Source organism: Hyperoodon ampullatus (genome assembly GCF_949752795.1).
Source record: "Hyperoodon ampullatus genome assembly, chromosome: 1".
Lineage (NCBI taxonomy): Eukaryota > Metazoa > Chordata > Mammalia > Artiodactyla > Ziphiidae > Hyperoodon > Hyperoodon ampullatus.
This window is the reverse complement of record NC_136914.1, coordinates 2793426-2810250: the sequence shown is the minus strand read 5'-3', so window position 1 is coordinate 2810250 and position 16825 is coordinate 2793426. Positions and strand designations below refer to the sequence as shown.

General features: G+C 34.0%; 1 protein-coding gene across 3 annotated transcripts in view; it reads right to left on the bottom strand.

Moving 5' to 3' along the window:
- The window catches only part of FBXW7 (F-box and WD repeat domain containing 7), a gene marked incomplete at its 5' end in the record, with an annotated part of 92095 nt that overhangs the window by 28738 nt on the left and 46532 nt on the right, over positions 1-16825 (bottom strand). For 2 of the 3 annotated variants that reach the window (XM_079698696.1, XM_079698698.1), the window contains one exon: positions 815-897. In XM_079698696.1, the coding sequence (XP_079554822.1) occupies positions 815-897 (83 nt within the window). Of the gene's footprint in view, positions 1-814; positions 898-3302; positions 3564-16825 lie in introns of those variants that run through there. The other variant, XM_079698697.1, reaches the window with a different exon arrangement.

Below are 16825 nucleotides of genomic sequence, written 5' to 3'. Positions count from 1 at the left end.
CTAAATCAAAATATTGAGGGGAAAAAAAAGAAATGTCACCATCATGAAGTTCTTATGGTTTCTATAACTTTCAATCAGTTATTTGAAGAAGTGACAATTATGCAAAAAAGACCCCCCAAAAAACCCTTAAGATGCTTTTGTCATTTAAATTTTAAAATACCACATTCTAAATGACATCCAAAGCCATTTTTAATTAGCTGGGTAATAGATATTGTGCTTAAGTTAGCCTAATTAGCGTGAGAGTGGGAAAAGTTTTATACTGATGCAAAATCCAAAAATGATGGAATGGTGCAGGAAACAAGAGTACAGTTGTATTTAGTTGTTATGGAAACTATTCTACTGGTGTAGAAATGTATGTGTTAAAAACATAAGACTTACGAAGCAAATAAAGGGGGTTTCTAACATAGTAATCTCATGAAATAAGATTTAGTTAGTAACTGTGCAGTCTATTTCACTGCTAACAAATGTATCTTCAGTTATGCATATATAACTATCCACCCTAGAACAGCTGTTGCTATAGTAACAAGATACATTTGCTCATATCCATATTTTAGGATTTACTTTTTAGAATTCCTTAAAAATTATGATTTAAAAATTTTGTTGATAAGAGAACTTCTGCTTGTGTCTTACTTCAATGTATCAGTAATATAAAGCCACAGTGGTAGTCATTCTTCTCCTTATCTAAAATGTATGCTTCTCAACTTTCAGTGATCTCAAAATGTGTTAAACAGTCTACAGCATTAGTGACAGAATCATCAACTCTTTAAAGAAACATGAGAATCATGAGAGAATGAATTATTATACTTAATATTACCTTGTATATTCTGAGACTTTGCATGGTTTCTTTCCCAAAGAAAAAGAGCGGACCTCAGAACCATGGTCCAACTTTCTTTTCATCTATAAGGTAAAACAAATGAGATATGTTTAAAAAAAATCACCTGTCCAACTATCAAATCTTAATGTTAGCATCAGTAATACTGAAAAAATTCTTAAATTTTCATATGCCCGCAATGTTAATTAGGCATAGTTAATTCATACAGAAAATAAATGTTTCATACTTTCTTCCATTAGTTCTACTTTGTTTTACTCTTTACAAGACTGGAAAGGTGAATTTTCCCCCCTAATATTTGTCCAGAAGAACAGTGTATGGTGATTTAAAAATTGATATCCATCGTATATATTCCTTGAGAGTACTATACCTTTCACATTTTCTAGTTTAAGAACACAGAGGAAAATGTCATGTTAACCCACACAGAAAAGAACCATATTTAATATACTGTTCTTAGTGATTTACATTTTCCTTTAAAAACATATTTTAAGAAAGATAAACAACAAATTCAAAATTTCAAAATCAGAATGGAAGTAATAGTCACTGAATTTAAAACACATTATTATAAAAGGGTAAGGAGAATAATGTAAATAAAATGCTCTTGAAAAGTAATTATGATAAGGCATAAAGCAATGAATATGGGCAATGAAGACAGTACAAAAAGTAAGTCCCTAATAAGAGGGAAATCTGGAGATGGTATAATAACAGTAGGAAAAAAGCCATCAATTGATATTTTACACAGAATACATAGCTCTACTGACAGATACTCAGGACAAAATATTCTAACTTGAAAACCAACAAGAAAAACAGAAAGATTTAAAAAGAATGAGTTATGCATCTTTGTAAGGTATACCCAACATCTGTAGTTTTAAAGTATTTTATTATGGTATATAGGTATGTAATATTGTAAATATATTCAGAATTATATTTTGTCATCATCAATATTGAAATATATATTTTTTTATATTTTACTATTGGTTAACTGAGGTCATCTTACTATAGATATGTTTTAAAACTATAAAATAAGATCTGAGAAGATTCAACTTTCTCTATTTCAGCAACCCCTCTAAGATTTGTGTCTGCTAATTAATTACTGTATCATTGAAAATGATGGGAGCGGGGGAATCCCAGAGTGATAGAAAGTTACCCTCATTTTTGTAATAAGGTGAAAATCCTTGCTTTGCAGCAGCCTTATTTTCTTACCTATTCCCCACATGGGAACGTCATAACACAGCATGCCACACTGTAAATACCAGAGAGAAGCAACAAGACTCTAAAAGCTTTTTGAACCACACTCTGGGGAATAAAGACTGTGTTTTTATCATCAAGAAGAAAGTATTCTAAAACACAGGGATAATCTTACAACGTTAGAGGCAAGAGGTGAGCATACGACAAGCTCATCCACAATTTATACCTTAGTTCATGAAATACCGACAGAAATGGAATTGGTCTTATTTCAACCCTTCAGAAGTTTCTGTGCTCATAACATTGTTTTAAAGTGATTCCTCTCAAAACCCATTATTTTCTTTCTCCAAATAATTTTAATAAAAAGCAAAAATAAATACTTTAATACATAGGTAGCCACATGCTTGCATATATATAAATTATAGACACACATGTACACATACACACAAATGTGTCCATCAGGAAGGTCAGTCAGTACAGATTACCTTAAAAATCTATTTTTTATAACTTCCACAAACCCTCATTTTCAAAGTTGTTATGATAAACTTTGATATTCACTGTAATTAAGTTTGTAATACTGGCTTTCAGAACTTCCCTGGATATCTTGTAAATACATTGGTGCAAATGCCATTTGCCACTAAAGCAAACTTTATTTCCATCTTAGAAATCCTTCAATGAATAAAAATGCCTGAAATTCATATCAAGGGAACTGCTGTGAGAGGATTTTTAAATTTAGAATATTTTATAAAATAAAGCACTTTCTGTATGACTATATGTCTTTTAAATATTATATTGTTTACTGAAAATACTGACTTTAGAACCAAAAATCAATTCTGCAATTTTGAAGGGGTACAGAAAGTAAATATAACCTTCTTTAAATATAAATCCCCAATATTCTAGCAATTCTACACTTTAAGAGAGGCAACTAAAGAAAAACCTATATATAAGGTATAGAAAAATTAAAGGCAAAAGGTTCACTAAAAGCTAACTAAGGATAGAGTATTTCCAGGTCAGCATTTAACGGAGCCACATTTCTAAAGTCTGAATATATTTTTAGAGGAAAATTCTCAGATTAAAATGTACATTTTATTTTAAATGTAAAGCTTTTTCCAGTTCATGTTGTCTTTCCATTATTTGCTTACATTCATGATATAAAACAGAATACCAGACATCCAGCCACCCACCAAAATTAGAGGATACTGCAGCCATCTCTGATGATACAGATTTTCCTTCTCAGGCAGGCACACACACACAATCATACAACACAGGAAGAAAACAGCTTACTTACTTTGTAAAAAATCATTTTTAGTGTGCCGTAGAAACCCATATTTTCTGGATTTTTCCCCTTCAGTGATTCTGTGCCCCCGTGTGTCTGGCTGCTTGGCAGTCTCTGACAATATAAACCTTTTTCAGGTAGGTATGTCACAGATTCTAATGTGGACATGCTCAGGCACGTCAGAAAAGGAAGATTAGGGAGCAGAACCGGCAACAAAACTCCACAGTAGAGGCAAATGCAGCTCAGTATCAAACCGCTTCTTGGGACACACATACATACATGCAGCTTGACTGAGGAGAACTCAAGGGAATAATGAGAGACAACCGAGAAGATTATTGGAGGAGACTATGCCCTGTCAAAGCCTGGACTGAACAGATTCCTCCCTCAGCAGCAGAGGGATCAGATTACATCTTCCCTTGAACACAGAATGGTGCAGTCCAGGATTCAGCAATGCAGACTGCACATCAATTACATGGTGATCCGCTCCAGGGAACCCGTAAGCACACAGCGCGCTGAACAGAGGGAGGAGGTGGGCAACGAAGGAGACCGCCCCCATACCACAGCCCCCTCTCTCCCCTTTCAAACTTTCAGGGGGTTATTTTTGTATTTTGTAAAACCTGCATTTTTGAAGAGTTTTAAATGGCAAGCATCGTTTCCGCAAATAAGTCCTTTCAGAAACATTCTGAAAATGGAATATATTTTCATATGGTCCTCCCAACGGAAGCAAAGCAGTCTATTTTCACTAACTGCTACCCTATTGCAGTCAGTCCTGGATCAGGTTTTTCAAGTAGCTCGGATGGTCCAAAATGGGCAATTCCAAAGGGAGGAATTAGGTATTCTTTGGGGCGATTTACAAAATGGTAAACCAGTTTGGAGCATACGGCATTTGCAGAAATTATGTAATAAGTTATACTTCAACCTGTATACTTCTTATATTAAGATTTAATGTAAATATTCCCTTTGCTTTCCCATTCCATTCATTTAAGACAGTCTTCAAGAAAATTACCACACACTGCCAATCCTTACTAATCATGAGAATATCTTTTTATGATTAACAAACTAAGTATATAAAGTCTGGCTGAAAGGTTCTGTTTCTCCCAAGAGAGCAAAAACCGTGCTCATTGGAGAGTCTTATAATTATTTGTTCATTTACTGTTGAGTAAACAGGAGGCACTGGACTTCTACCTCTAAACTTACTTTCACAATGTGTACTGCTTATCATTAAAAAGGTATTTTATAGAATAATAAAGGTACTAAAGTTTGCTTGAAGGCAACCTTTTTCTTAGAATGACTACTACGCGAATCTAGATATTTCATCGCTCAACTTGCTACAAAACCAGCTTCGGAGGCAATTATAAGATTCCTTGGACTAGAAAGGCCCATTATTAAGGGCCTAGTTAATTAACTCCTACCCTCCCCATTAACATTCTTTATTACAAGTAAACTGTGTGCCTATAGTTACTTAAGTACTTAAAAAGTTTCTTCAGGAAAAAAGAAATACTATTTTGACTTACTACATTTTAATACTCTCTGCTATGGTAATAAATGACTTTTGTTAAAAAAATGATTCTAAATACTGCATAAAGTAGTATCATAATTTTAAAAATAAATGTTTACCTTTTTAATTAAGACATTAAGTCAGTATAACATCTTTTACTTTATTTTTTTTAAAACATCTTTATTGGAGTATAATTGCTTTACAATGGTGTGTTAGTTTCTGCTTTATAACAAAGTGAATCAGCTATACATATACATATGTCCCCATATCTCTTCCCTCTTGCATCTCCCTCCTGTCTTTTACTTTAAAACATCAATAAGATAATCTAAAATTTTATGAAAATGTACATCTTGGATCTTCTCCTGGAAGTTATAGTCTACATATTATCTTTAAAAAAAAAAATCCCCTTCCTGGCTCTTAAACTAATTCTTACCCCCAGAAACAATATGTATATGTACCCAACAAAAGTTAGTTTTCTAAATAAACAATTAGCGTACGTTAAAGGAAAGCTCCTTTTAAAAAGAAATCTCTTACTCTTAGAAAAAAAATCCCAAATGTTAGGAACAGACCCATAAACCCTTTTATTAGAGGTTCAGAGCACGCAGGATTTAAAAAAAAAAAAAAAAAAGGATACCCCCTCCTCCCATTCTGGGCTGTCTGAAGAAACTAATTGTAAAATGAACACCTGAAATTTCCTCTAAAGCTTGTCGGAGGACAAAGAGACTACCTACCAGTCACATACTGGTATATACCTTGACTTCAATTGAAATCATTTCTTACCTCTGTTGAACTAACCTTTTCACATTAAGTCTACTCAGTTGAGGACACCGACCAACTTTAATAAACCAGGAATGCTGTCTCAAAATCTAGGATAGTTGAAGAAGAAAATATCTTAACTTTGTACATTCAACAGAATGCTCTTCTGGTTACATGGCTCCTATGTATGGCTATGAAGTTACAGGAAAACCTGATTCCCACAAATGTATGTTTATATGTAGGTATGTGTATTCATATTTTATTTTTAAACAGGTAAAATATTTATCTGGCTCAAAAATCAAAATGATATGCAAAAAGTAAACACTGAGAAGATGCTCCAACACCCCCACCCACCCATCTACCATGGTTCCCACTTAGAAATGATTTTCATTAGTTTGTTTATCCTTTAAGTGAGAATGTGTATGCTTATAAATACTCACAAAGACTTAATTTTTCCAAATATTTAAACAATTCTCCCTAATATCTTGTTTATAATGTTAATTTGAACTGCGAAGAAAGAATTTTCAAGCAAAGCTGGTCAACCAAGTCTCTAAGTAGATTTCAAATTAACGGAATAAAAATGAATGATTTTCAATATTCTCTAAAGTACTAGGAATGAAAATTATGATCCATTATATTATTTTCATCATAATCTATATATGAACAAAGCAAATGAAATCATTCTCAAATTCCTGTTTCTGGGAGTCTTGGCTAAAATACAAACATTTAAAACTTTATTCAGAGATTTCAGGTTTTTAGTAATATGACTGAAAAAGGCTTTGTGTGTGAACCTTTATCTATATTATCCCTGTGGTAGACAAAAACATTGTAAAACTGAGATCAGTCCATAATCTATGTTAAATAAGTTTACCAAAAAAAGTATTTTATGCTTTATGCTAGAATGTTAGCTACTAAGTTCACTGAAAAAGCTAGCTAATCATTATAGCTAAGAAAATACTTGTCATCCACATTTTTAGAATTAATATCTCAGTGTATTCAATGTCATTTTCACTACAATAAACTAAATCTTCATGTAATATCAGCTAAGCAATGAATTTCCCATTCTATAAAGAATTATTTCTTGTGCTGACTGATGTGCTATAAACCTTGCTGAAAATCTATTAGTAAGGGAGTGACTAACAATGAAGTCCTTAGATTATAGCCTATCTGCTAATTCAGACTCAGTGCTCATTTCATCACAACTCCATTGAGCTAGGTGTATGAGGAATGCATGAGAGCAGTAGCTTGAAAACTGAAAAACAGCACAAAGATATGAAGATGTACTGGCCCAGAGTGTAAGCCTCTGGGAAACAGTAGCAGTAGAATGATTAACTTGTAAGCTAGTGTAAGAGAAATGGCTCTTTCTAAGCAATTGGTGGGGAGGACTAAGTTTTCAGAAGAGCAAGCTGTGGTTATGGGCAGAAACAAAAAACAATCTACATGTAAATAGTGAGAAAAATACAAACAGTAAAACAGTCTTCATGTATCATGTATCTTCAGAGAAGTATGTATCTTTATAAATGGTGTCGACAGAGGAAGGAGTCGTTAATAGAGTGCTTTTCCTCACTTTGACTCTCAGAGTTCATTATTTCCATTTTAAATACATTCTTCCATTGCACTTATCATACCTCATTGTAATTTTTATACATCTCTCTCCCCTACCACTCGAAGGTTCACAGCTTTCTAAGACATAGCAGAAAAATGATATATAACAAATAATTAATAGTTTTGAATCACTGGCCATACAAGTAAGTAGTAGCAACCGTGGCATCATTTTTCTAAAGCATAAATATATAACTAGTACTAAATTATACTTAGTGCTAAAAGTCCAACTATTGTATTATAATTAGTTGATGATACTATAAATACTATTGGTTCTTTGCATTACTTTGTCAACATTTAAAATTTTATTTCCATTTTATAATAGTAGGATAATGTGTTTATATTTGTACGTCAGTGATTCTCTTCATTACTATTATGACAACATTCTTTACTCTGATGTTACACTGAGAAAACCACCTAGCACAGTTAGCTGTCTTGCCCTGAGCACAGAATTTAGATTAGAGACAGTCTGGGATTTCAACATCAAAGAAAGGAATGGCAAGCATGTTGAGGGTGAAACAAACTTGAAATCTCACTAAGCCACAGTCATCAGGTTTCTGGGGTTCAAGTTCTTATTAAAAGGTTCACAACTGAAATTGGCAAGTTAATAAACCTGTTCTATCACAGGTATTATCTATTAAAATAGGATGTATGCCCAGCACCTACATTTTCCCTAATACAAGTAGGTGGCAGTATTGATCAATAAGCTATTTTCACATTTATTCATTCGTTAAGCATTTATTTACACCAACTGTGTCAGGCACAGGATAGTACATAATTAAAAAAACTTTTTTTTCTCCACTAAATTTATGCTCAATTTAAGACAGAGAATAGGGTGATACATATACACATCTGATTCTTAGAACTCACACTGAAATTAGTTCAAAAAAATTTTTGAGAATATGTAAAATGAAACAAGGTAAGCCAGATTTAGTTTGAAATTACCATCCAAGGAAACAATTAAAATACTACTGCATTAGAAAATATCCCAAACACTAAATATTGTAATATATAACAACTTTGTTTAAAATACACTTGTTGGGAAGTGAGGGGGATGCTTATAATAATATACAAAATCCTAACCTCAGTAAATCAAAATGCAAATCAAGGTATCACAGCTTAGACTGGTTTAAAAAAATTTTAAGATAACTATGATTGTAGGAGTGGTACTTAAAAATTTTTTCTTATTCCTGATGTTTAAAATATTTATAACTTTCTTTATAAAAATGCAGCCCCTGAGGATTTGACACAAATTACAATATTGATTCGATAAAAGTTTTTTTCATCCCTTAGTTTGGGCCAAATTACTGATCTGATAAACATGCACAAATATATGTATCTACCAATATATAAATATAGACACACACAGAATTTCACACAATAATGCAAGTTAAGAGTTCTATTTATCACAGGCACAGAAGAAAATAATGAAGATGGGAGCTCTGCTTGTTTGCTCTTCTAAAATTTATATTGTTATAGAGCTGTCAGAGACTTACTACACATACCAAAACATTACTTACAATACTTCTTTGTGGACAAGCAACATCTGCAATGATTTGACAAAGTTGGTAAGTCACTCTGGAGTTTATCCTGAATTATCTAGAAAGCAATTAATCTTTAAATCTCACGCTTAGAATCCAAAATAAACTACCAGTAAGCATCTTGAATTCATACCTAGCAGTTTCCTCTCAAATTTTTATTATAAATTTTTTGTAGTAATCCCTTCAGTAAAGTAAGAAAAATATCATGGGAAACCATTTTTTAAAAGGTTAAGTTCAAGAAAAATAAAACAGCAAATATGACCCAGGAATTAATTTAATTAACATGGAGAAAGAATGAAATCAATTTTCCTTCCATGTATTGCTTAGAACCACATTTGCTCTTCTTTCTTTATCCAACTGGATATTTACTGCTGCTGTTTGTAATGTTCAAATATATTTACCTGGCTTGAGAAAAATTTCCTACAGATGTGGTATATCAACCTTGTATTTTAATATTAAAATAACCATTTTAAGCACTGCTTAAAATTCTGAAATTAATTTCTTATATTAGCTACTAGTCATGACTAAAAAGCTTTGAGAAAAGAGATAAAGGCTAAGAAGTAAAAAAGTTATATCCACTGAATCAACAAAAAAACCACTAATAGCAGGAAGTCATTGAGTGTAGAACTAGAAGGGATCTTGGAAATCATCTAATCTAATTCTCTTTCGTTTGTGGAATGAACCTAAGTTTTGGAATCGGAGAAATCTGAGTTTAAACAACAGTTACGCCATTACTAGAGTGTAACCTCGGTAGGGGTTATTTGACCATGATGAGTTCCAGTTTTCTCTTAAATGTGGTGGTAATACCATTTACTTTACCAACCTGGGCCAGAGTCATTGTGAAAACACAGAGGTACCCCTATAAAATAATAACTATTATTTACAGGTGAGAAAGGTGAGGGAGAGAATTGTCTTGCTCAGGGTCATACATCTATTTTAGAAGCGTAGGCTCAGGTCCCAAGTTCACTACTTTTAACTGATTTCCATCAGCTATGTGATGGTTCAAGTTCAGCTAAAAAAATCAGACATTACTAAAGAAGGAAAAATGTGTTATATTTTGCAAATAGCAATTAAATATGCAAACCACAACTAAATCTTGATTTATTCAGTTCATGGAATGAATATGTAGGTCTGTGTAACTATGCTTCTGCTACACGTGGGAATCTGAGGCAAAGACATGGTAATTGGGAAAAGGTAACAGAAACTGAGAGAAAGAGTTAGCTTAAATGAAATCAATCAATTAAGAAAAAAATCACCCACTATCTGCAAAATGCTACTGAAGTCAAATAAAAACATTGCAATAACCCTCCACCCCTAAGATACTTAAAATCCAACTGGCAAGACAAGAGACTAATAGAGAACAATATTTGACTGGATATCAAGTGCCAAATTGGGCAGTGTAAGAAGTCAGAAAATGGAGAAATCATTTAACTAGTCTGAGATTTCATAAAACATACAGTCTTGCTTCTAAATTTAAAAGACAGAAGTTTGGTAGATGCTGAGGAGATAGAAGGAAATTATCATCTGTGGACCTGTGATATATGTGGAAATGCCACAATCATTAACTTGAAGGATTGACAACATCTATAAGACTTCTAGCAGTCACTAGTCCTTATAAGGCTCATTAGGGAATAACCTTTTTACTACTATTATCTCCTAATTCAAACACTTAATAATGCAGTTAAAATAGTCTTTAACTTACTAGTAATGGTTTCTTCAAAAGTACTTCCTGCCATGATTCATTCTTCCATTTTAGGGCTAATATGTGTCTTTCTGTACAAGGAGAACTTTACTGTGTGGGTGTGAAGACTGTAGACCTTTCATTTTAGTAACAAACACTGACTAGGAAGGGGTCCTTCTGTTTCCAAAGGTACTCATACAGAAATCATATATAAAAGCAGGTTGTACTCTTGAATATAGGGGGGAATGGTGCAGATATAAGAGAGTTCTTAAATAAACATTCAAATGTCATATTCACCAAAAAGCTTTATGAAAAGACAATAAAAAAATGTAACTCAGGGCCAAGGTGGATACCTGACTCATTCTCACCAACATGTGGCCAAAAGGACCTCTACTATTCAAAAACACAGCTTGCTTGGAAAATGAAATACTTTGTCTTGTTCCACTCCCAGCCCTTTCTTCCCATGCCTTGCCCCTCCAGCCTCCAGACTCAAAGCCTCCTGCTAAGGAATAGATTTCAGTATAGAGCATTCTGAAGGCACAGAAACTGTTCACCATATATAAAACTAGGAGAAAGGTTACTATAAAGCAGGAGTTGTGAGATTCAAACACATGATAAAAAGTATGGTCCTTTTGAAAATATATACACGCATATTTAAGTGTGTGTGTGTGTGTGTGTGCATGTACACATGTGTATGGATGGGGAAAAGCCTACAAAAATATATAAAAATGTGCACAGTGGTCATCTACATGGCTTAATAAGAGATTTTCCTTCTTTTTCTTTTAACTTGTCAATAAACAAGTATTCCTTATTATGTGCTAACAACTGTTCTAGGCACTGGGTATGAGGTAGCAAACAATGCAGATGAGCTCCATAGTCTCATACAGTTTGTATTCTGGAGTGGGGGAAAACACACAATAAATAAACTAATAAATGAAAAAGATAATTTCATAGAATGCTAAGCTCTAAGAGAGAAATAAAACAGGGTACTATGAAAGAAGTAAGTAGCTAACAGAGGGTAGTAGAGAACTGTAGCTAATTTTGAAAGGTGTTACCCAGGAAACAACTTTTAAGTTAAAATGGAGTAGAACCTAGACTCAGCAAGAATAAGGCCAATCCGGCTAGGTAAAGTGACCGGTACGAGATGAAGACGGAGAGGTAACCAAGGGCCAGATCATGTAGGATCTTGGCCACGGTCAAGAGTGAGGACGTAAGGAACTCTAGTGCAATGTGAAGCCCTTAGAGGGTTCTGAGGATTTCTAGGATACACAATTTCTATGTATATGTTTTAATATTATTATTATTTTTATTTTTTTGCAGTACACGGGCCTCTCACTGCTGTGGCCTCTCCCGTTGCGGAGCATAGGCTCCGGACGCGCAGGCTCAGCGGCCATGGTTCACAGGCCTAGCCACTCCGCGGCATGTGGGATCTTCCTGGACCGGGTCATGAACCCATGTCCCCTGCATCGGCAGGCGGACTCTCAACCACTGCGCCACCAGAGAAGCCCTTAATATTATTTTTTATATTTTAAAAAATGTATATAAAATTGAAGAACACTCACAAAGTAATTAATTCTCACTTGCTGAAATTAGACATATAGAGAAAATGCATAAAAATCTTTTCAACTCTTTCATGTCCAATTACTCTTCCATTTCCCTATCACTTGTCACCTCATACTAATTCTCAAACTTAGCACCTATTCCAAGATTCTTAAACTTGGAAGAGAATTGGAATAGTAGGTAATAATTATTCTGTACCATGAACCAAGCACCATTCTAAAGCCTTTATATCTAGTAACCCCATTCTATAAGAATGAAAGGGTATCTACCATATCATCTCTATTTCCTTGCTCTTCTACTTGCTATGCCCTATTTTATCTTTCCATTTGATACTTGGCTCTTTTTGAGAAAGAGAGAGATACTGGGCTCAGATCTCTGTAGATTGTTAATGCATCTGCCAGCCTTACTTTAGCAAATGTCTACAATGGTGAAAGACATGGTCACCCTTAGTTATTGGAGGTGAAATGATTTTACCCATGATACACTTTTTAAAACTGCTTCTCTGTGATCATAAAGGAATTCAGAACATAATCACTGAATCTTAAGGTTGGAAAAAGCCGTCACCTAAAGTTTAGTACAGGCTCCGTTACACTCTTAGGTATACTTTCACTAGCACGTTGTCATCCAGGACCTGGTTAACCTAAAATACGTAAGTTATTCTCAACTCTGTGGTCTTCTATTAGTTGGCTTACTGATTTTGATAATTATGTTCAATTAAAATATTTGACTAGCAGACACATAAAGTCCAGATTCAAACTTACTGCACTTTTAAAAACATAACATCTCTTCCCAAATATCTTTAAAAATTTCCAGAAGAATTCAAAATGAGAAGGGATAGCTTAAACCAATCTCTTCAAACTCCAGTCAAGAATCAAGGTCTGTGAACCTGAACTTATTTCCCTTACTTAAAAACATTTATTAAGTACCTATTCCATATTGGTGCTAGGCCAGTAAGAAACATAAATCACACTGGGTTCTTCCTCTAGAAAGTGTACATCATAGTGATCTTTAATCAATTCTTTACTTATTTTAGAGTAGCTTGCCTGCTCTTTAAGTATTCAAGTGTTTGACGTAGCTGTCAAGTGAGTAGCGAAGAACCTAGTAATCATGCCCCCACTACATATCAAAAGGAGGATTCTAAATATTCATTTGAGAAACATCAATTTACATTTTAAAGCAATTACTGTACCTATAATTTAGCAAACTGCATTCTTTACTTTGAAACTATCAAGAATTATATGACTAGCATAACACTTACATGATCTCCTACCTTTTCAGGAGATTCCAAAAGACTGTGAAGATTCGGTAAATAAAATCTGAGTACAAAGAAATATTGCTGGAAATAGTCATGAGTAGGGTTTGACATAATTTTGTCTGTCATGGAAACATTTTCAAAATAACTATTAATTTGAAAAAGTATCTGATCTACAGTAGTCTTTTATTTGCAATGAACTGTAAGATTGATGATTAGGAGTACTTTGATATCTTAGCAAGACTATTGTAATAGAAATATTTTACTTATAAGTTCATTTTCTTTATTAAAAAGTTCTTTAATATTTAGCACATAACTTAAAAAATATTTACCTATAAATACTTGAGGCCTCCAAATGTTTACAAATTAACTTTGAAAGTTTGTCACACTTGATACATGACTCTAAACAGTTCTTTCTGTAGGATGGATATCAGGGTTTCCCCACCAGTTGCATGAAAGCATGGTATGTAGTGATGGCATGCTGACTATTAAACAAATTTGCATACAACTTAATTAAGAACTGCTCTATGCACACAGCTGGTCTGCTGGAAACTGTTACATGGTGGTATGAGAGCACTTCAAAAAACTGAATCTAAATTCTATTTTTATTGAGTCAATGCATGTTCAAACTTCTACAACATGAAAAAAAAATTCTATGAGGAACAGCTTAAATCTACCAAAGAATATAAAGTTAAAGCTAGCAGAAAGATGTTGAACTTCAGAATATTCTTAAAATTGTAATATTTTGTTAGCTCTTAGGATAAAGACAGACAGACAGACAGACAGACACACACACACACACACACACACACACTCCTCTTCATTTTAAGCCTTTCCTTTAAAGTTATTCTATCAGGAGACAAAACAGCAAATTAAGAACTTAGAATTTTTTCCAGAGATGCTGAATGAGGTGGTATTAATCATCATGATCACAATGTAAAAAAGCAAAGACTAAAATTAGATGGTATTTTCTAAGATATTTTTACTCAACTAGCTTTTATTGAACAATTATAATAAACAGATTTTGTTAGGCCAAGGTGTAATTTACTCCCCACCAATTCATTTATTTCAAAGACCTTAACTTTGTGAAGTTCACTCTGTGTGTTTATATATACGTAGCAAAGGAAAAGGAAATTACTGTGAGAAAAATTTATGGTGATCTTCTAACCCCACATTTCATTTCAATATTATCAGTCTCATCCTAATGAATCCTGAGTCGTATAATGGTTCTCTATTTTCTGAACAATGAAACAAGAGGTGGAAAAAAACTAAACAGTGATTCAAACATTTTATTTTTATAGATCTAGACCTACCACATTCTAGAAATATTTAGCCAAGGTTACTGAAAGCCAGACTCCAAGCAAAAAAGGATGCAAAATTGAGCAAGATGTAGTCTCTATCCTGGAAGAACTCCCTAATTCAGAGGGAAGGACAGACAAATCAATAAAAAAATGACAAAGCAATATAACTGATAAATAAAATTGCTCAATTTATACGACAATACACAGACCTACAAAGAGGAAGAAATAAATGTTGTCACACATGGCAATATTTTAAACCAAAAGAATAAAGGAAAAATAAACACGAGATTTTATTCTGACTTGAGTGCTCCTTCATTGCTCACTATCAAAGATACTATAAACTATTCAACTTTGAATAAGCAACTCTTAAAAAAAAATGATCTCTTAAGAAAATGAAATATACAGGGAAGAGAACTTACTATATGCCAGGCACTCTTCTAGGTGCTTTACTTATATTAACTCACTGAAACTGTGTTAACAATCCTATGAAGTAGGTACTACTATTAACCCATTTTACAAATAAGGAACAGGCTCGGTGAGTTTAAGTAACTTTCCCAAGGTCACACAACTATTGAGTTGGTAACAGCAATTTAACCACAGGGAGATCTTGGTCTCCAGTTTACAGAAAATGAAATAGGGTTTTCTACATATATAGCAAGAAGTATTGGTAGTTAAGAAATCTTTGGGATGCTTCCTGGGCTATTTCAGTATGCAAATGTGTGATGTATGGATGAAATTTATGTTAGACTCACAGTAGACACAGAGAAAGAAAAGACAAACGAGGCAGCTAATTATGTACTCTGATACACTTTATTTTTGGGAATTTACTAAGAGCAACTTGACAAAGAGTTAACACACTACTGCCAATGCTTCCCTGGTGAAGAACTGCTCCAAGATGATGGCATCTTGGACATGTACTGAGGCTAAGCGGCCATCAGTAGGCAGAGTGGAAGAAAGTCTGATGGAAGGTGCTCACAACAACACATGGGTTTTGCCTCCTTTTCCCAAATACCCTAAGAACTTCTATCTCCTACCCTTATTTCTTCATGTTCCATGCTTTATTTCCCCAAAACGTGAAATAATGAAAAAGAGCTGAGAACAGAATACAACGAAAGGGTCTTCACTGGAAGGTCCTTTCAAAGAGGCTACTGGGTCTCTCACCATTACCAAAATGATCTGAATGCTATAGTAGACAGGCAAAAGTTACTGTATACATTATAACACTCATTGAAGGAACTGCTTCAAGTGCTCTTTATTGGTTACTCTAACCCAAATACACTTAACAGGGAATTATGACTTCTACTTGATTTTTAATTTAGTTTAATTTAGTAGACAGCCTAAAAACTTATTAACTAAGTAATGTGTACGTGAGTGTGCATATACATACACATACACACACACAGCACTTTTCCATCTGAGTACATACAGAACATACTCTTCAATATGTGATTATCACTTTGGCCGTGTTTCTTAATTTCATCACATATGACCTTTTTCTAAGAGCCAATCCATCTTTAAGAAATGTCAGTTTGATACACGTGTGGTTATCACTTTCTAGCAGTAAACACCATTGTTGATACATGCATATCTCTATGAGTCTATCCTACACTTTATTGTTTCAACTATCTCTAACCACCTTTATTCTAAGTAAGATACACAATTACAACAAATTTAGATTTATATGGTTATTTTAATCTCCCACAGACACTCATTCACTCAACATTTACTTGGTTGCCTATTATACACAAGCTAAATTAAGTATGGTCTCAGCTTCATGACTGGAGTCCACAGTGTAGTGGGGAGAAAGCAAAAACAATTAAAACAGAGCAAAGCTGAAACTAGTAAATGCTACACAGTGTTAGAAAAATGCATAACGTTAAGGTTTTGACCTAGTTTGGGGGTTCAGAGAATGCTTCTCTTCTCTAAAGGAATGACTAAGCTGTGCTGTGGCAGGGGAGGGGCACCCATAGGGCTGCAGTGCACAGAATAAAGGTATTATGGCAGATGAGGCTAGAGAAGTAGAGAAGGGCCAGCTTATGCAAGACCTCATAAAGGATTTTGGTCTTTACCATAAGAGTAATGAAAAGTAAAGTCAGTCAAGGGAAGGGCATGACCCAGATATACCTCTTACAGTATCATTCTGAATGTAATGTTAAGAACAGAATGAGGAGTAGAAACAGAGACAGATGCGGAGAACAGATGTATGGATACCAAGGGGGAAGGGGGTGGGATGAACTGGGCAATTGGATTGACATATATATACTATTGATACTATGTATAAAATAGTTAACTAATGAGAACCTGCAGTATAGCTCAGGGAACTCTACTCAATGCTCTGTGGTGA